Consider the following 21682-nt stretch of genomic DNA (forward strand, 5'->3'; position numbering starts at 1 on the left):
GTCTTCCAAATCAATACTTTTCTGCAGTGGCCTTATATAGATCAAAGCTTGTCCAATTCCACTCAATGGACTGCGGAGATATCGCACTGTATATCCAGTGTCTGGGCTTGGGATTGTGCACAGGTTACGGCTTCGTGTTGTACCCGAGATTCTCAGCAGTTCAAACCCTCCTGTGTCTTTCAGCTGAGGGAAGGTATCCTCAATCTTTGCCTTGACCACTTCTGGGTCATCATCCCTTCCTGTAAAACACATTACTTGCTGTACATTACTACAAAAATGGTACATATAAGAGTAAAAAAGTAGTTAAACTTAATCTTGAAATATTAACAAATGACATGTAGCATCACCTTGGAATGAAATCCGTTTCTCTCCAAGTCCAGCTGCTGATAGGTCAAATTTGACTGCTTTAGCTGGCACTGTGTCTGACATATGATCATGCAAACAGAAGAAGGTGTGTGTGTAAATGGAGCGGCATGCTTTCTTGGAAGAATGCGAGGTCAGAGATGAAAGTGGCGCTGAGGAAGGCCTCACTCTGTAAGGGGCAAACAGTCTTGCGACTTCAGCTTTAAAAAGGGAAAAACAATATTAAAGAAAACATTCTAAAAGCTTAGATTAATTGCTACTTAATTTGCAAGTATTATACCCGCTTACAAAATCACTACATTGAACTAGAATTGCTTTATTTTCATTCACATAGATTACTTGACTTCCATATTAGCAGAGAAAATAAGACACTTTAAAACGTCATGATTTAACTATTACCTACAACAATGTAAATAGTGATACAGACATTAACCCAGAAGACAATTATCTTCTCTTACTTAATTTATTAAGTTCTTTGCTATGATAAAAACAGTATAAAAAAATTTGTGACTGAACTGATTAAAAAGCTCATTTTTGGCAGACAGACTAACCAAGCAGTAATAACATCGTTACTTACCCTGAACAGCGTTTTGTGGAGTGGAGCTAGCTGTGATAGCGTTAGCGTTTGCTAACGTTAACATTGTGCTGTTTTGATGAGAACTTGGACCAGGCACCGCTTCATCTCCAGTACGCTGCTGCAACACGCTCTCAGACTGAGGTGAAGACGTACAATCTAAGCGGTTAGCAACTTCTCTGAGTAACTCAGAAACGGACTTGTGTCCTGCAGCCATGCCCTTCACAAGCACCTAAACGTTATTCGCGCCCAGTGTTTTACACTTGTTGGTGCCTTTACTTTATTTCGAGCCACTGCCGCCGTCTGCGTAGGAGACGCACTGCACCATTAGACTTAAATCGACACTTCATGTCGATTTAAGACTTATGTCTGAGCAAAGGAGCAACCAATCACACAACTGCCTCCGCCCTGTCTTTCTTGATTGACAGACAAAGTCATTCTGCTGAAAAGTCGCATTATGAAATAAATAGGCCATTGGGAAAAACGGGATTTTGAAATAAAGACTGACTTTGAAAAAAGGACATTTGGATTAAAAACGGCTGGGAATAAATAAAATGCCTCAGGAATAATCTCTGTTATTGTGAAAAATAATGATCATGAAATAATATTTCACAATAATAAGTAAATTTATATAGCAGAATGCAATATATTTCACAATAATGAGCTTTTTTTTCAAAATGTGTTCAATTATTTCACAATATCATTCTCACATTACATATCTGTGTCTTATTTATTCACATAGTTATTTATTTCATCATGACTTATTTATTTATTTAATTTTGAACACTTTGGAGTTCCATAGGATGTATCTCTGCTGACAACACAGCATTACAAACTTGTCTTGATGTAAACGAATAGTACATAATTATTCTGTTCTTACAAATCACAAACCTATTTAGAGTCTTTGAAATTAATGTCCATCAGCATCAGCATGAGCTCTTCATCATGCCACATGTTAGTGAGTGGTATATATCAGAGAGCAAGTGAACATTTAGTCATCAGAGCTGATGTGTTAGAGGGTTAGGGTTAGCAGAAAAAATGTGCAACTCGGTTGGAGCATCTCTAATACTGCAGCTCTTGTGGGATATTCCCAGTCTGCAGTGGTCAGTATCTATCAAAAGTGGTCCAAGGAAGGAACAGTAGTGAACCAGCCAGGGTCACTGGCAACCAAGGCTCACTGCAAGTGGGGAGTGAAGACTGGTCTGCGTGGTCCGACCCAACAGATGAGCTGCTGTAACTCAAACTCTACAAAAGGTTCAAGCTGGTTCGGATTGAAAGGTGTCAGAATACACAATGAATACACAATTTGATAGGTATGGGACTGAATAACTGCAGACCAGTCAGTGCGCCCATGCTGATCCCTGTCGACACCCAAAAGCACCAACAGTGGGAATGTGAGCATCAGAAGTGGACCATGGACCGTGGATGCACTGAGAAGAAGGCAAGTCTGAGTGGTAGTTTGATGCTTTTGGGCAATGTGGGAAACCTTGGGTTTTGCCATCCATGTGGATGCTACTTTGACACGTACCACCTACCTAAGCATTGCTGCAGACCAAGCACACCCTTTCATGGTAACGGTATTCCCTGATTGCTGTGGCCTTTTTCAGCAGGATAATGCGCTCGGCCACAAGGCAAAGAATAGTACAGGAATAGTTTGAGGAGCACAACATTTAGTTTGAGGTGTTGACTTTCCCAGATCTCAATCCAATCAAGCATTTGTGGGATCTGCTGGACAAACACATCTGATCCACTGAGACCCCACCTCACATCTTAGAGCAGAGGTCCCCAGCCCCCGGGCCATGGACCGGTACCGGTCCGTGAGTCGTTTGGTGCAGGACCACGAGAGTTGAGGCTCGGGTGTGAAATTTATGGTTTTCAGGGTTTTTATCGTTAACTCTGTTTCCCTGGGTCTTTTCCCGTGTCTTATGAATAAATCATCTTTTTTTTTGGTACCGGTACTGGTTTTACTTTGTTGTATTTATCCACGACACCTTAAAGGCCGGTCCGTGAAAATATTGTCCGACATCAACCGGTCCATGGCGCAAAAAAGGTAGGGGACCGCTGCTCTTAGAGGACTTAAAGGATCTATTTCTAGCATCTTGGTGTCAGATACCACAGGACACCTTCAGTGGTCTAGTGGAGCCCATGCCTAGACGGGTCAGGGCTGTTTTGGCAGCAAAAAGGGGACCAACACAATATTAAGCAGGTGGTCATAATGTTATGCCTGGCTGGTGTATCGTCTTTAATAATTGTGTCCTTTGAGCTTGTCAAATATTTGTTCTGTCTCTAAATCCATGGCTGTGATGAATATTTACATTAAAGTTTGTGTAGAAAATGAGATGTTACAGGCAAACACAAAACATCAATGCAACAAATGCAGGATTTTGCAGAAGCTTTCAGTCTACTGTTAAAGTTATTATCACCGAACATGAGGAAAAAAAAAGTTCCAGTGTGCACAATGCATGCAGACATTTCTTCATTTTAGCCGTGTATTCTCTGTAAATGATCCTCTATTTTATTAGCACACGCCTACTTGTGGTTTAATGTAGCTGAGATATTAATGCCAGTCATCTTTATTAAATTCTGCATATAGCACTTCTGGGGGATAAACTGAACCTGGTATGTCTGAGATGTAAAAACAAAAATAAACCAATATAAAACAGACCTTATTTTGTTATTATTAAATTTAAGAGACTTGCTTCACAAACATTGTGAAGTGTCTGTGGTGAACACTTGATTGGAAAAGTTAGTAAGTCTTTTTACTTAATTTCATGCAAAAATATGTGTTTGTGCACATGCTTGCTGAGCATTACTGTGAGCATGTGAAGAAATCAGACATAATACTCCTTCCGTTCTGTGTGTACCTGACGTGCCGGATGTGGGAGAGCAGCATGGTGAGATGGCCAAGGCGCAGAGTCTGCTGCTGGGTGGATAGGCCCAGTTTGGAGATGGCCCAGACCAGCGCATCGATCACAGAATCCAGGAGATGCAGCAGTTTGTTCCTGCTTTCCAGCTCTTCTGGAGTCTGCGGGGAGCTCGTGCACAGACCTGTGAAAAACAGCACAGCTACGTGTCATTACTGAGACCACTGATCCTTTTTTAAAGACGTGCCCATTAGTTACCCATGACCATAAAAGTTTAGATGCTGTTTGAGACGTAAATAGAAGCAGAATTCAATAACATACACATCATTTATACTCTATATACTTATAGAGAAAACATATGAATAGGTTAAAACTGAGAAATCAGATGTGGCACGTTTGAATTTGACAACAGCAATATATTTAAAATTGCTGGGACAGCAACATATTTTTGTCATTGCATTACAACAACACTGCAAAAGTGTGCAACTCATCATATTTCCCATTTCATAATGCAACAAATGTTTTAACTGGGTCACTGGTCTGGATTGCAAGCTGTCCAGTACTGAATATCTTAGCTTTCTTGAGTGAGTACATGTACTGTCACAATTATACCAAGGATAATGTTCATTCAGCATTCAGCACTAACCCGTTTGTAAAAACTGATCTGTACCGTCTGAATCCTATTGATACTATATATATCATCCTCACCTCTTTGCATATAATCATTATTACTGAACTCTGGCTCTCATCCATAGTGTGTCTTTGCACTGTTTCCCTGCTTCACGCCCAATTTGTGGCAGCAGATGGCCACCCCAAGCCTGAGCCCCCTGAGCCTGGTTCTGCTGGAAGTTTCTTCCTGCTAAAAGAGAGTTTTTCCTTCCCACTGTCACCAAGTGCTCGCTCGTAGGGGGCCATGTGATTGTTGGGGATTTCTCTGCAGTAAAGTAGGATCTTTACCTTACAATATAAAGAACCTTGAGGTGACTGTTGATGTTGTGATTTGGATATACTGAATATAGTAATTCTTTGATCTTGTTAGTTATTTATCTACACCGTCTTTCACATGCTGGTGAACCCTCAACTCATCTTTACTCCAGGACTAGTATTCAGCCTGTGAGATCATTTCTTTGCAATCAGCCATTTAACATGTTCTTTTTAAGCATACCTTCTGTTGCCTTGCCCATCATTATGTGTACCAGAATTAATGCACTTAAAAAACATCACATCTTACTTAATAATCTATACATATCATTTCCCTGATTATATTCACGCATATATGCACACACACACCTGAACCATGGAATCTGTGAGTGTATAAACTTCTTGACTTGCAGGGAAATAATAATAAAGCTTAAATTAGATCCAGCGATCGCAACTGAAAACATGGTTTCAACAACAGTGAGACTGACACTGACAAAACATTCCAAGATTAATAATAGCCTGGTAATAATCCACTCATTATCTCATCTTTGAATAAAACACGTAACCTGGTGTTCTTTGGTATAAATTGTTGCATGACATTCTACATCCTGATTCAGGACTCTGTAACCAATTTAACCTAAGCTGTGACATTTATGAGTTCGTACAGTTTCTTCAGTCAGGCCATCTGGCTCATCAAAGAGCCCGAATGACATCATGATGGACGCTCTTGATGAAAAACTAGAGGATGGAAGAGAGAAGGAGCTGTAGATCAACTAGTGTCCGCCCACCAACAGGACAGAGGATGGATGGAGCAGCTCAGTTACAACTTTCCATCTGTCAAGATTCATTAATCTTCTCGACTCCTTCTTTTCCTTGACTTTTCAGACTTGCTTTCGCTTCTTGCACAATTTGCCCTTTTTTTACTCCAGCTGCAGTGGAGCAGAGTTAAAAGAGAGAACATAGTCTGGCAGAGGATCTTATGTGTACGTGAGGGAGGAAACTTTGTTAAACATGTGGAGAGGTCGGTCACCTCGATGGAACCTGCCTGCAGCGTCTGTTGGAGGTGGTTTGTAGAGTACTGAGAGGACACTGTGACCACTGGAAAAACATTAAAGGTGAAAAAACGAAAGCCGCCCTGCAATAAGGTCCAAATTCACAGGTCACTTCATTATCACACCTTCTTCAAATAACATCTGCCAATGCAACTTCTGTGGGACGGTCACCGTCATGTTGATTTTAAAAGCCACATCAAGGACTGGTGTAGTGTAACTCTGCTCTACAACGCTTTAAGGGGGTTATTTATTGTACGAGCGTTGGGAAAATTCTATAAACCTTAAACAAATGAAATGCTAGGAAACTTCAGAGGACTGTGAGTGTACTCTTCTTCCATGACCAAAATAAATAAATAAACAAACTAATAAATTATTTCGTAATCTAGAAATCTGGACACTGAACTGTACGTGTTGTTCCTGGCTTGGGAATGCCTCAGGATTGCCCTGGATAAGCTGGAGGAGGGGGCTAGGAAGAGGGAAGTCTGGGCCTCTCTGCTCAGGCTCCTGCTCCTACAACCCAGCCACAGATAATCAGAAGAAAAAGGATGGATGAATGGAAAATTAGAAGCACAAGACTGCATCATTAAGACTGGAAATCAGCCATTTCAAGGAGTAGTGCAGAAACGAAAATCATAGCAGGAAAATAACTATGATTTATGTTTCTTTAATAATAACTGGGTCTGATGGGTACTAGAGAGTATTGCTTTGACAGTCAAATATTTGGGTGTAAGTTAAGAAGCACACTTTAAACAGATACTGACATGTGTAGTCTTTAGTTTGGTACTTTTATACTCACTAAAAAACCTTTACTTGAAGTATGAGTACCCCAAAAGTGTGTGTGTGTGCACATGTGTGAGGGATTATGTCAGAACTAAAAAGAACAAAAAACCAAAAACACCACAAATGGCGCACTGATTGGATGAGGTGGAACAGCGTATTTGCTTATTGAAACCTCATTCCAAAATTCTTCCCCATCCTGTGGTTTTATGTGCGTCAGTAACACTCACTGGAGTTGAGGAGGATCATGGCCTTCAGGCAGACGTACTCCTCTCTCTGCAGCTTCAGCTCACGGAACCGAGAGGTGGCTGCCAGCAGCATGTCGAAAATCTCCATGATGCCCTCCACACACTGTCCCTCCTCCCTAAACAGACAGAAAGAGAAGAAGTGAAGAAAAACAAGATGGAGTGGAGTGAACAAAAAGATAAGAAAGGGGAAAGAGGCAGCAACGAGAACCAAGATAAACTGAACGTGCTGAAAGAAATTTCTATTACTTTGTGCGTCCCATTTATATCAACTCTTGTAGGCTAAAAAAGTTTATTATGGTGCCTGAAAACCATAATAATATGATGGAAAAAAAAAATCAATTTCAGCTGCAATTTTGATGAACCAGAGGATTGCAGTGTCAGCACACAAGTGCTAGTGGTACATTTTAAGACATTTTAGCCTGGTGGCAGTTGTGCCCTGCAACCTGCTTTGCAACCCACTTCTTCCATTCCCTGCTATACAGTGGGGCAAAAAAGTATTTAGTCAGCCACCGATTGTGCAAGTTCCCCCACTTAAAATGATGACAGAGGTCAGTAATTTGCACCAGAGGTACACTTCAACTGTGAGAGACAGAATGTGAAAAAAAAATCCATGAATCCACATGGTAGGATTTGTAAAGAATTTATTCGTAAATCAGGGTGGAAAATAAGTATTTGGTCAATAACAAAAATACAACTCAATACTTTGTAACATAACCTTTGTTGGCAATAACAGGTCAAACGTTTACTATAGGTCTTTACCAGGTTTGCACACACAGTAGCTGGTATTTTGGCCCATTCCTCCATGCAGATCTTCTCGAGAGCAGTGATGTTTTGGGGCTGTCGCCGAGCAACACGGACTTTCAACTCCCGCCACAGATTTTCTATGGGGTTGAGGTCTGGAGACTGGCTAGGCCACTCCAGGACTTTCAAATGCTTCTTACGGAGCCACTCCTTTGTTGCCCGGGCGGTGTGTTTTGGATCATTGTCATGTTGGAAGACCCAGCCTCGTTTCATCTTCAAAGTTCTCACTGATGGAAGGAGGTTTTGGCTCAAAATCTCACGATACATGGCCCCATTCATTCTGTCCTTAACACGGATCAGTCGTCCTGTCCCCTTGGCAGAAAAACAGCCCCATAGCATGATGTTTCCACCCCCATGCTTCACAGTAGGTATGGTGTTCTTGGGATGCAACTCAGTATTCTTCTTCCTCCAAACACGACGAGTTGAGTTTATACCAAAAAGTTCTACTTTGGTTTCATCTGACCACATGACATTCTCCCAATCCTCTGCTGTATCATCCATGTGCTCTCTGGCAAACTTCAGACGAGGCCTGGACATGCACTGGCTTCAGCAGCGGAACACGTCTGGCACTGCGGGATTTGATTCCCTGCCGTTGTAGTGTGTTACTGATGGTGACCTTTGTTACTTTGGTCCCAGCTCTCTGCAGGTCATTCACCAGGTCCCCCCGTGTGGTTCTGGGATCTTTGCTCACCGTTCTCATGATCATTTTGACCCCACGGGATGAGATCTTGCGTGGAGCCCCAGATCGGGGAGATTATCAGTGGTCTTGTATGTCTTCCATTTTCTGATGATTGCTCCCACAGTTGATTTTTTCACACCAAGCTGCTTGCCTATTGTAGATTCACTCTTCCCAGTCTGGTGCAGGTCTACAATACTTTTCCTGGTGTCCTTCGAAAGCTCTTTGGTCTTGGCCATGGCGGAGTTTGGAGTCTGACTGTTTGAGGCTGTGGACAGGTGTCTTTTATACAGATGATGAGTTCAAACAGGTGCCATTCATACAGGTAACGAGTGGGGGACAGAAAAGCTTCTTACAGAAGACGTTACAGGTCTGTGAGAGCCAGAGATTTTCCTTGTTTGAGGTGACCAAATACTTATTTTCCACCCTGATTTACGAATAAATTCTTTACAAATCCTACCATGTGGATTCATGGATTTTTTTTTCACATTCTGTCTCTCACAGTTGAAGTGTACCTCTGGTGCAAATTACTGACCTCTGTCATCATTTTAGGTGGGGGAACTTGCACAATCGGTGGCTGACTAAATACTTTTTTGCCCCACTGTATAGTAAATGGTAAATGGCCTGTATTTATATAGCGCTTTACTAGTCCCTAACGACCCCAAAGCGCTTTACATATCCAGTCATCCACCCATTCACACACTGGTGATGGCAAGCTACATTGTAGCCACAGCCACCCTGGGGCGCACTGACAGAGGCGAGGCTGCCGGACACTGGCGCCACCGGGCCCTCTGACCACCACCAGTTATATGACTTACTCAGTGTCATAAATCAGAAAGGGCTTAGAGGTTCCAGAACAGAGCTTTACCTTTTGACATAATAAAACAAACTATAGTCATGAATGGGAAAATTGGGTATTAAAACCTCATCAGCTAACAACTTCCTATTGGTAATCCACATATTAGCAACCATCCATGAAGAAATTCAAGCCAAATACTGATGAATGTGTAAGAGAGAGCAGAAAGAGGTCAGAAAAGCAGAAAGAAAGACTTGATAAGACAAAATAAATTAGAAAATGACTCAATGGGCCGGTGGATGGATTTGCATCCAGGATGTTATCCTCATCTTTCCAAGGAGAAAGGCTGACAGGAACCTTACAGAGAAAAATAAGGCCGTGTTATGAAAACACATCAAGGCTAGCCTAAGCCTATAGTGATAGTTTCCGTGGCAGTGAAGAAAGAAAGGTCAAACACTGAACTCAACCCACCATTTCCCTCGTATAAATTTGCTCCTACCCTCAGCTCCTTCTGCATTTGCCTTTTTCACAAAAAATGTAGCATTTAGCTGTCTGACTACATACTGCTTCAAAGTAGTACAAAAATAAGGGAATTACATACACAAGAAAGTGGGACAAAGGGGAAAACTCAGGGTAAACAGCAATTGGTAAAGTCCTGTGAGACTAAACAAGAGATGAAACATCTTATAGCATCTACAGCATGCAGTCTGAAATATGAAGGCCTCCATATGATGGAGTCTAAAATGTACAAGTTATCAGAACTTAGTGGCTCTGCTGCATTATCAACTTTAGAAAACTAAAGTCTGAAGTCTATTTTTGTCTTTTGAGAATTTTTGCCCTTTAGCAAAAAATATGACGAACTTTCCCTAACCCCCTAACCCATCCCAGTTTATAATCTAACAAGTTCTGAATGTTGCACAAGGTCAGTGTCCACAGCAGAAATGTATGTGCCAGTTTGTTTGACATCTGCATCAAGGAGAAATACTTTAGAAATGCAATTATTTGTATCCTGTAGGCACCATGATTGTGGTCAACCCGCTCACTGGATTTTGGTGCATGTACTTTGTGTGAAAGTGAAAATCTGGGAAGGGAGAGAAGCAGCTAGATCCCAGCACACCAGTGACATGAGTGGATCAGACACAGCGTGGGAGGTATAGCTGGGTCGGTGATGGGTTGCAAAGTGGCATGCAGTTCACAGCAACAGTAGGTATTGTTGAGAAACTTAAAGAGCCTCATATAAGATTTGCCATGCTGAGAACACTGTTGAAAACCTTTCTCCAAGTTTAGCCATTAGGATATCCCTGCTGCCCAATTACAGTGTGTTTACTACGAATACAAAGGCTATTCAGCATTGGCAGATACAAACAACAGTTCTCGGGACAAATTCGAAGGTCTGTGTGGAAGGGAACAGCAGGAGATAAAAGACTGCGTTGGCAGTCCAGAGAAATCTCAGATGAATCTGGAACAAATGTTCGTGATGTGTATGTGTGTTGTGGATGACCTGTTTTATCGTGTGATGTCAATTTGTCATCATTGTGAAAAAACCTGGGGAGCTCAAACCAGCAATAATGTTGTGGCAGTTGCAGATATTTCTTATTCAGACATATTTTACCTTTTTACATTATTTTATGTGGGTGAGACAACAAAAGCACTTAAGAACATCTCAAAAAGATCTAAACTGAGAGTATTATGACATATATCAGGAAGAAACACAGAAACAGAAGCTGAGTGGGTTTTTGAGCAAACACTCTCTGTAAGCTAAAGTCTCTGTGGAATAGCAGAAACAAGTATTTGTCGCTCTGTAAACCTGCTAAACGTTAGCTGATGACCAACTTCATAAAAGATTTTCAACGCAATGGGATCACATTAGTTTTAATGCAATAAGTGCTAATCCCTCTCACCTGCTGAGTTTGACATCTGGAGAGAAGATTAGTTTTCCAGGATGATCCACCGACCTCCACATCAAGCCCAGCATGAGGATCTCCAACCAGCAGCACTTCAGCAGGTGGATTTGGTCTGTTAGACTCAACTCTACAAAGCCTGAGGAGAGGAGAAAAAAAGGCCTCTTTACACTTGGAAACCACCCACATTCTGCCTTCATGGAATTATGAGCACAAAACCCTAATCTATCCCAAATTGCACAATTGGAATCAGCACTTATTCACACATTCTTTTAGTTGTACGCCCAGATCCACCAGTCAAGTTAGAGCTTGATTACATGTCTGTGCAGACTATTAATAGTATGCATTACTGCAGTATGGGGTCACTTTGAGATGTATTTGTGTTTGAAAGAAAAGCAGCTTTGTTTTTATGTGAAATAACATTAAACTGATCATAAATGTTCTATATAACAATGATTCATCGGGGGAATCATTTCTTCATCACTCCTGTGTTTCATTGGCTCACTGCCTTATCCAGTGCAACATGATGTTCAACAAGACAGGAAATATGGTGAAAGAGCAGTAAAGGGTTCAGGCCAGCCTGGAATTAGACCAGAAACACTCACTGCTTGGAAGATTTTGTGGCCATCTGGTAATGTGTCTTAGCCAGCCAATCTATCAGGGCTCCCTGACCGTTGATATAGACACTGTTGCAAGGAACTTCTTTCTGTTGTATGACTACATAGAGCTCTACCCAGAAACAGAGAGAAATGCACAGGGGTGATGCAGGACATCTGTAACTTTGTAACAGACTGTTGCACAACCGGTGCCTCAGTGCCAAACATGTCAACAGACGGAGCTACTTTGATGGGGATTCTTTGATTGAATCTGGCCTCAAAAGTGGGTCAGCTAACACAGGTGACACCAGAGAGTCACATGACACTGACAGCCTTCCTGTTTTATTTATGTCTGAATGATTACAGCTCACATGTCACCACCATTCATTAAACTTGATTTAATCCTTTAGTGCAAAAGAAAAACAGGATCAATCATGAAAAGCAACTTTATGGAAGGAACCAACACTGATACTAACATCAGATCAGGCTGCTACATTTATTTGCACTCATCTGGCTTTTTTTTCACTATTTGCTTTTAAAAAATATTTGGACCTCTAACTTCTTTTCAGCAATTCAATTTTAAAAAGGTTTATTAAATATGAGAAAATGAAATATGTCATTTACCAGTATTTGGATTCTTGGTAGAAGTCCCTTTGAGGCCTCTTGGGTAAGTTTCTACAACTAGATTTGCCCATTGATTGTTCCTTTGGATCACTGTCTGACTGGATATGAAGTGCATAGTATTGTCTTCAGGTGTTTCTGTAGCTATTCTGTGTGGATTACTTGGTTGCTTTAACTAAGCTACTGAAGAACAGTAAGACTTTTTACTCGAGGCTAGCTTGGCTGCGTGTATGTTGGCTTACTGTCATATGGATCTCCTTTTATTTAAGGCGCTTCTGTCCAGGTAACTGCTTTCTACTTAATGTTCTGAGAAGTCTTGCTGTACCTGCTACTGTGAAGCAGCCACGCTACTATCATGTTTCACTGCAGGGATGGTATTAGCAGATGATGAGGAGTGCCTGGTGTTTAACAGGCAGTGCTTAGAGCAGGGGTGGCAAACATAAGACCTGGGGGCTGGAATTGTACCGGCAAAGACTCCAATCTGGCCCACTTGACAGCTTTAGAAAATGTGAATGAGTGGATAGATTTAGAACTTTGAACTGTATTTTCATAAACGTTAGAGCTTTTTCTATTGATAAATACCCCACTGCCCACTGCCACTGCCACTGGACTGAAGTATCTTCATGTCATAATATATTGTTTAGTTTTTATAAAGCTCAAGAAAACTTTCCTGTGCCTTTTACCATGCTTTAGAATAAAGGCCTGATTGACAGAGAGATGGTTTCCTACAAAGAGAAGCTGCTCTTCTAAAGCCTTGCTCAAGTCTTATCTTCCTGACCCCTTTCTGCTTGGTTACTTCAGTGACAAATTGTGGCAAACTGCTGGTTTTAAATTTCATTCCATCTTAAATCAACCTGGACCTTCTGCTCAAACATCTCTGATTTGCGTAAAAACTTTTGTGGTCTTTTGTGTGGACACATGGAGTGATTTCTGTGAAATGTTTTGTTTTTGTCATAGTCCGCGGCCTGGTGCCTGAGGAGCGGATGGGATGCCCACGCCTACGGGTGTGGCTGTCGTCTCCACACCTGCATCCCATTCCAGGCGATCGTCAGGAGGACTATTTAACCCCACACGGCCGGCTGCTCCACGCCGGTCCGTTAGTCACCATTCAGCGTTAATTTGGCCCTCACGTGAAGGTGGATATGGAATCTCTGGTTTCTTTTGAACTATGTTTATTCTTCTACTGTGTGCCCAAGTTATTGTTCGCCGTGTTTGAGCGTACACCTGCCTGTCCTGCACGCCTGGAGTTCAGATTAGCCACCGGTCATCATCTCCTCCGCCTTCCTGGAGCCCTCTCCCGCGGACCCTCACCCCTCCCTCCAGTTCCCACGGCCCAGCCCTGATTGTAAGATAAATAGCTCTGCCCCGTTGTATGCTGTTATCTCCCTGCTCCGCAGTAACTCTCTTCCCTTCTCTGTTGCAGCCTCCCACGGTCCCGATCATGGCGTTCCCGAGTTGTTATCTCTCGGTCCTTTGGTTCTAATATTAACACTGCGTGTTTTCCTTTGATCATTCCGGGACACCCTTAGTTTGAGAAATAAAAGTTATTCTGCGTGCATCCCGGCGTATTGTGCTTGCTTCTAGGTCCAGCTTGCGTGCTAGAACTACGGTTCTTGACAGTTTTACATATTGAACATTTTTCAGGATGTATAATTTTTGAAATACGGTCCATGTATCTGCCAATGAATGTAGATCCACTTTCACCATTTTTTTTAACCTTCAAATTTGAGGAAATGTTTAAACATGAATATTTCAAATACTCATTAAGATAAAAGGCTGGTATTTTCAGTGGCGTTTCTTACCATCAAAATGAATCATGACCTGTAATTTGGATTACAGGTCACCTACTACCACCTGTAGCTCAGGTGGTAGTAGGTGACCACCTGAGCTACAGCCACCCCAAACACACTATAATAATCTCATATTGCAAAAGATCACTACAGACAATTTCAGAATGGCAATTGAATCTTACAATATTGCAAAATAAAGAATGTAGAACATTTTTTAACACAAAATTCTTTGTAACAAAAAGGAAAAATGTATGACTGAGTAGAATTAAAGAAAAGAAAAACATTTACTTAGCAGTACTTGTGTGAAAGAGTTACATACAGACTGAACTGAGTAGCTTGGATCTTACCAGGGATCTTCTTGGCCCAGCTGATCATGAGAACCAGTTCCTTGTCTGCCAGGTTGGTGAGGGTCATCATCATGCTGGTCTCAGTGAACGGCTTTTTCAGGTCCTCCATGAGGTAGATCTCTGGCGGCTCTGCCTCCATGATTCGGGAAATGAACTCCTCTGGGTTCATGGTTGAGTGATGCATGTGATTTGCGTGAGTGTGGACAGAGGCGTCTTCAGGTGTCCCCAGGTGAAGTTGCCGTTGACCCCGAGAACCCAGTCCAACCCTTACCAAACTCTGACCTGTCGTATCCCGAGGCTGGGGTCCACCGCGACGGTGTCGGGCACCACGAAAGCCACAACGTTCACGCCTCACCCCTGGTGAATGAAGACAACAGACAGTTGCCGAATTACCTGCAACTCCTTTACACTTCGTGTGAGAAAAAGCTTGTGCTTTATGCAATAGAAGGAAATATATGTTTTTAACAATCTAATAAGAACAAAAAAAACTGGATCTATCTGAGCATTAGCAGACACTATGACCAGTCTACTGATAAGAAGAGCAAAGGCATTTATAAACACAATGCTTCATATGTCAAAGAGCAATCCCAGCTGCAGTTTAACACACCAAGGTTAGCCCAGAATCACAGAGCAGGCAACAGAATGGAATGTGCTGATCATAAGAAACACTAAAGGCCCAAAGAAACACTATTTGCATGTGTCACAGAAATAATTAAAAGTATTTAGATGATTCTTACAGTCAGTGGAAGGAAGACTTGTCCTGCGTGCTTTTCAAGAAAGCTCAAAAGGTCTAATGAGCTCACAGACCTATTAACTGAGTCAATTTTAGCTCTGCTGTAAGACATGAAATCATGAAATATCCCAATTCTAATGAAGATGAGTAAAAACCCACCGCACTTCATCATGCCCACTTCATAGCATTTACGTAGCCGGCAGGCTTGGCAGCTTTTACGCCGGTTCTTGTCAATAGTGCACTGATTTGTGGCAGGGCAAATGTAATCATTGTGTCCTAATAAAAGAAGAAAACACAGTAATGGATTATTTCAGCTGATGAGAAGAAAAATTGTGAGTAAATATAAAGTAAAAAGGTCATACCTTGGATGCTTCTCTTGAAAAAAGCCTTGCAGCCCTCGCAGGACCACACACCGTAGTGATAGCCGGAGGCGTAGTCGTGGCACACGGCGCAGAAGTGCATGTCGGCTTTCCCTAGCGCAGATGAGCACGATGAGGATTTCACTCCTTCCGCTCCTTCAGATTTCTTTCCCAGCAGCTTGTTACAGCTGATGATGGAGCTGCAGAGGGGAAGCGAAGAATCGTTGAAAGGGACAGCTTGACATTAGAAATTTTAGCCCGTCATTCACCTGTCATTAGCTGTCCAACAGGTACTGTGTTGCTGAAAACCTCTCCATAACAGCATTTAAGTCAACTGGAAAAATCGCATCACAGATAGTATTTATCGATGCAACACGATGAGTGCCATCATAACCATTAACTGCTCACATTAATCAACAAATATAGAGGAGAACTGAAGACACAAAAGAAACAGAAATTAATTTTATAATTAATAAAAAAATATTGCTATCATCTTTTAGCTTAATTGCTATTTTAAACACTGATATCAGAATTTACTAGAATACGAACATACAATGAATTACTACACAACCAAGTGTAACATATTCCGCACATTTGTAACAGCCACCCTTCTGTGCAGACAGGAAGGGACGACGACCCACAGGAGCTTGTTTTTCTGTTCTTATTTGGTGTCCATAGCAGGTGTCTAACTGGCTGTGGTTACAAGAGCGATGAACTTTAGTTACATATAGAACAATTATGATCTGTGAAATCTTTCTTTTTTATGGTGGCACTAGATTAGTCTTGTTTGGGTTCCCCCTTTCCGAGGGCTGTACAACAAAGGAGGTTAAATTAGTTCCCGAGTTATGTTAAGCTTAAATTCAGATTTGTCACCGTCACAGAGGTGGCTCGCTTTTAGCCGCGGTAACTTGGCCAAACACATGACCTGATCTGGAGAAGAGATTAGAGATCTGATTCAAAATCAGCTAGAAGTTGTGTGATGCAGAAAATGTGAAAAGTATTGCCACTTTTTTGGATATTTGTCACACTTGCATGTTTCACATTATTCAGTTATCTTTGTCTGTATTGGTTTTGTCTGTATTGGTCTGTAAAATGGTTTTTAAATGGCAATTTCATTTATTGAGGGAAGAAATCTAACCAAACCTCACTAGTAAAAGTAATGAATGGAAAACAAAGTCCCATCTATCACTATAAAAAAGTTACAAAGCCATTTCTAGGACTTTGGGACTCCAGAGAACCACAATGAGACCCATTATCCACAAATGGAGAGAACTTGTAATGGTGGTCCAGATATGGCTGGCCTACCAAAATTATCTAAAAAATGCACAGACGAGTCATCCAGTAGTTCACAAAGCAACTCAGAACACAGTCCTTATTTGTCTCACTTAAGGCTAGTTTTCACGATTCAGCATCAAAAAAGAGGCTGGGCAAAAATGGCATCCATGAGTTCTAACGTCCTAGGACCTGGCGTCCACATATGTGGACATCACATTTTGGGTTATTTAGACCAAAATACTCAATTTTGCTCTGCAAGGGCTTGATATCCACTTATGAGGACATTATACTGCTACTGTTCTATCAAATGTTTAAACGAATATCCTCATTTGTGGCTCTCATTTTTCTTAGAAACAAAAAACCGTTAAAAAAAAAAAAAAATCTAGTATTCTTTGTTTTTATATTCATCGGGTCCCAATCAGCCCAAATATCAAAGAGAAATGAAAAATGCATGCCGTGGAAGAGCTCGGGTCTTAGGAGGTTAAGGCGAAACCCACAGTTGGACACTCCCCGCCCCTATATTTGCCCAAATGTCATCTGGTGAGTGATGAGACAAAAGCTGAACTTTTTGGAATATTTGGAAGGTAAATTTGGCGTAAAATGAACGCGAAAAATATACTGACAGTCAAACATGTTGGTCGTACTCTGATGGTTTGGGGCAGCTTTCTTGATTGGACCAGTTGCTGTAAGGGAGGAAACCATGAATTCTGCTCTACCATCATTGTGTCCTAAAGTTGAAGCACATTTGTAGCAGGACAACTGACACGGACTAGAAAGACGAACCATATTTCTCTGATATTGGCTTCTCTTCTTTGAATGCAAAATTGACTTTAAAATACTTCTGCTCACATACAAGGGCTTGAATAATCAGGTGCACTCCTGTCTTTAAGACTTCATACTAACATATCAACCGAATAGCACACTTTGCTCTCAGACTGCAGGCTTACTTGTGGTTCCTGAACATTTAAAAGTAGAATGGTAGGCAAAGCCTTCAGCTTTCAGGCCCCTGTTTATGTGAAACCAGTTCCCAGTTTGGAGTCTTCACTTTTAAGATGAGCCTTAAAATGTTTCAATAAAGCTTATAGATAGGAGTAGATTAGATGACCCTCCCTTAGTTAAACTGCAATAGGTCTAGGCTGCTGGAGGGATGTACTGTTTCTTCTTTACTTACCAGTTGTTGATTCTGTGTCTTTATCTATGACTTTGCATTGAATCATTAGCTGTTATTAATATCTACTCACTTCCATAGCTTGTCTTTTGTTCTGTCTCCCTTGCCTAACCACCAACTGGTCGCAGCAGATGGCTGCCCATCCCTGAGGGTGGTTCTGCCGGAGGTTTGTTCTTGTTAAAATGGAATTTATCTTTTTTTGGTCATAGGCGATTATTTGGAGTGGCCTAGTCAAAGTCTGGACTTAAATCCGATTGAGGCAGAATGTTAAACAGGCCAAGCTCAAAATTATGTGTGGCTGAATTAAAACAATTCTGCAAATAAGTAATGTGAAAGACTCACTGCCAGTTATTGCAAATGCTTAATTGCAGTTCTTCCCGCCAAGGGTGGCACAACCAGTTGAGAGGTTATGGGGGCAATTGCTTTTTTACATGGAGTTTTACATGAAATGTTTACTTTGCTTATCTTTGGCTAATATTAAAATTTGTTTCATGATCTGTGTGGCAAATAATACTATTTTTAGTGTCTAAAAATAGTATTAAATAGTATTAAAAATAGTAGCTCGTCAATAGCTTCAATGCTAACATGTTAAATGTAATGGACACTATTGCTCCCATTAAGGTGAAGGTTATCTCTGGAAGGAAAAAGTCTCCATGGAGAAACTCCACACTAGTGAAAAATGAAAAAAGAGAGTGTAGGAAAGCTGAGCGCAGATGGAGAAAAACAAACCTCCAGGTTCATTATGACATCTATAAAGAGAAACTTCACAATTATAATTTACAACTGAGGAGTGCAAGAAGGTCCTACTTCTCTGACATCATCACTAAAAACAGCCATAATGCTCGGGTCTTATTTTCTACAGTTGACAGGCTAACAAACCCTCCTGTGTCAGTGGCAGCTGAACTTCATTCGACCATGGCCTGCAATGACTTTGCCAAATTCTTCACAGAAAAAATCCAAAAAATTAGACAAGCAATTGGTACATCAACAGCAGATCCAGGATATGTACTGTGTCCACCGAAAAACTGTTTAAACACCATGAAACAGTTTCACCCTATTAACAGCAAAGACCTGGAGGACATCTTAGGTCAACTGAACTCCTCCTCCTGCTGTTTAGATGTCCTGCCAACAAGTTTTTTCAAAAAGGTCTCAAAGACTTTAGAGTCAGACCTGTTACAGATCGTCAACTTTTCTTTAATATCAGGTGTGTTTCCAGAACCACTAAAAACTGCTGTAATAAAACCTATACTGAAAAAGGACAATCTTGACAAGACACAAATGAACAACTACAGGCCGATCTCAAATCTCCCATTTTTAAGTAAGATCATTGAAAAAGCAGTTTCTCAACAGCTCAATTACTTCTTAAAACAGAATAACTGCTACGATGCCTTCCAGTCAGGTTTTAGACAGAACCACAGCACTGAAACCGCTCTGACAAAAGTGTTTAATGACATATGTCTGAATACAGACAGTGGAAAAATGTCAGTCTTAGTTTTACTGGATCTCAGTGCAGCATTTGATACAGTTGACCACAACATATTACTCAAACGACTGGAGAACTGGGCAGGTCTTTCAGGAACTGTACTAAACTGGTTCAAAACATACTTAGAAAACAGGAAATACTTTGTATCAATAGGTAACTTCACATCTGAGCAGACAAGTATCACATGTGGAGTTCCCCAAGGTTCCATCTTGGGACCCCTTCTGTTTAACATTTACATGCTCCCACTGGCACAGATTATAAAGAACAACAAAATAAACTATCACAGCTATGCAGATGACACACAAATATATATCACAATGTCACCAGGAGACCGAGGCCCTGTACAGGCTCTTGGTAAATGCATTGAGGAAATTAATGACTGGTTGTGCCACAATTTTCTCCAGCTAAACAAAAACAAAACTGAGGTAATAGTCTTTGGCGCCAAAGAAAAACGATTACAGGTCACCAGAGAACTTCAATCTATACATCTAAAAACCACAAACCAGGCGAGAAATTTGGGTGTAGTGATGGATGCAGACCTAAACTTAGAAAAACACATTAAGACAATAACAAAATCAGCTTACTATCACCTCAAGAATATATCAAGGATAAAAGATCTGATGTCTCAACAGGACCTGGAAAAACTAGTCCATGCATTCATCTTTAGTAGGCTTGATTACTGTAACAGCATCTTTACAGGTCTACCTAAAAAATCAGTCAGACAAGACAAGACCAAAAAAAGTGGACCACATCAGTCCAGCTCTGAGGTCTTTACACTGGCTGCCTGTCCGTCAGAGGATAGACTTTAAAGTTCTGATGCTGGTCTATAAAGCTCTGAATGGTCTGACCCAGTATGAACCTTCCAGATCCCTCAGGTCATCTGGATCCGGTCTTTTATCAGTTCCCAGAGTCAGAACCAGACACGGAGAAGCTGCATTCAGCTTTTATGCTCCTTATATCTGGAACAAACTCCCAGAAAGCCTCAGATCAGCTGAAACACTCAGTTTATTTAAATCCAGGTTGAAGACTCACCTGTTCTCAGCTGCATTTGAATAAAGCACCAAATCCACACTTTTAAGCTTAAATTTCAAAACTTACATTTAACTACTGATTTTATCTACTGTTCTGATTTTATCTGTTTTGATTTTATATACTGTTTTGTTTGTTTGTTTGTTAATTAGTTAGTTTGTTTGTTTGCTTGTTTTAATCAATTTTAAATCATGCTTTTTATTTGTTTTTGTTTCTAATGTCTCTGTAAAGCACTTTGAATCACCTTGTTGCTGAATTGTGCTATACAAATAAACTTGCCTTGCCTTGCCTAAAACCTGTGCAAAGTATGGCAAGTTACCAATAAGATGTTTTTTTCTAAAGCAAAGATCTGGCTCTTGTCCAAAAGCACGCAATAGTAGCTTTCATTAATAGTTGCTGCTGCTAGCCGATATAATGCCAAGTCTTTTGCCAAAAACATGTCTGCCAGAGCTTCTAGAGATCTGTTGTCTGTCTCTATGTGACCCCCTACACCCCAGCCCCCACCCTCAACCCTCACAATGATAAGTAAAAGAGAATGAAAACTAGGTCTTTGAATGTTACTACCACTTAAGCTAAATTTAACTGACACAAGAATAGCTTTCATCAGTGCTTTGCCAGTAATCTTACCTGCTGGGGCTGATACCGTGAACTTTGGGATCCAACCAGGGTGCATGTGGGCTGGGTTCATTATAAACTAGAGGCTGAGTGCAGTGCAGAGTAAGTGAAGGTACATTGTGGTGAGTGTGAGAAGGCCAAAAGGCTGAGGGGCTGAGGGGAGGACACAGAGATGATGGACTGTCAGTGATGGGTGACCTGGTGTAGCTCAGCATGGAGGGGCTGTAGAAGGTCAAAGGTCCGTGCCCGTGGTTATAGTCATGGTTACTGTCTGTGTATGGAGAGGGAATGCAGATGGTGTGGTTGTCCATGCCCACAGGAGGGCTGTACATAGCAGGCAGAAGTCCTGGGGAGCTCACCCTCTCTGTGGCTTTACTGGAGTCCACCTCCTCAAGCTGAAGGAGGGGTAACGGGTTAGCATCCAGGGCAGGGGAGGAGGTCATGTCAGGGGAATATACTGTATTTGCTGTGAATGAATGATTTGATGCAGGTGGATATTCTATAGCATCTTCTCGAATGGCCGGGTCCTGTAGCAGAGAGGGAAGAAACACTATATTAAAATAATTAACTGCTGCAAATTCTGAGCAAAAACCAATATTTACAATATCGACCATAGCAGATTTTCTTTTTATACCAAGGAATTTATTTTTTCAAATTATGTAGCTCAGAGCTTTTCAGTTCACCATCTTAGAA

General features: G+C 41.3%; 2 protein-coding genes across 6 annotated transcripts in view; both read right to left on the reverse strand.

Annotated features, from left to right (window-relative positions):
- LOC121812047 overlaps positions 1-2815 on the reverse strand; it is an 18208-nt gene extending 15393 nt beyond the window's left edge. For 2 of the 3 annotated variants that reach the window (XR_006052836.1, XM_042213093.1), the window contains exons 1-3: positions 941-2815; positions 348-563; positions 144-239 (exon numbers count right to left, since the gene is read on the reverse strand). Coding sequence is in view for 2 of the 3 variants with exons in the window: in XM_042213093.1 (XP_042069027.1) it covers positions 144-239; positions 348-563; positions 941-1154 (526 nt within the window). In the remaining variant the exon portion in view is untranslated. Of the gene's footprint in view, positions 240-347; positions 564-940 lie in introns of all 3 variants that reach the window. The other variant, XM_042213092.1, reaches the window with a different exon arrangement.
- The window catches only part of LOC102296173 (estrogen receptor beta), a 61157-nt gene that overhangs the window by 18864 nt on the left and 20611 nt on the right, over positions 1-21682 (reverse strand). For all 3 annotated transcript variants that reach the window (XM_005948852.3, XM_005948853.3, XM_005948854.3), the window contains exons 2-8: positions 21002-21516; positions 15423-15619; positions 15220-15336; positions 14328-14684; positions 10974-11112; positions 6782-6915; positions 3802-3985 (exon numbers count right to left, since the gene is read on the reverse strand). In XM_005948852.3, coding sequence (XP_005948914.1) covers positions 3802-3985; positions 6782-6915; positions 10974-11112; positions 14328-14684; positions 15220-15336; positions 15423-15619; positions 21002-21516 — 1643 coding nt within the window. The remainder of the gene's footprint in view (positions 1-3801; positions 3986-6781; positions 6916-10973; positions 11113-14327; positions 14685-15219; positions 15337-15422; positions 15620-21001; positions 21517-21682) is intronic.

This window comes from Haplochromis burtoni, unplaced genomic scaffold, assembly GCF_018398535.1.
Source record: "Haplochromis burtoni strain Fernald_Lab_line unplaced genomic scaffold, NCSU_Asbu1 Contig_416, whole genome shotgun sequence".
NCBI classification, from domain to species: domain Eukaryota; kingdom Metazoa; phylum Chordata; class Actinopteri; order Cichliformes; family Cichlidae; genus Haplochromis; species Haplochromis burtoni.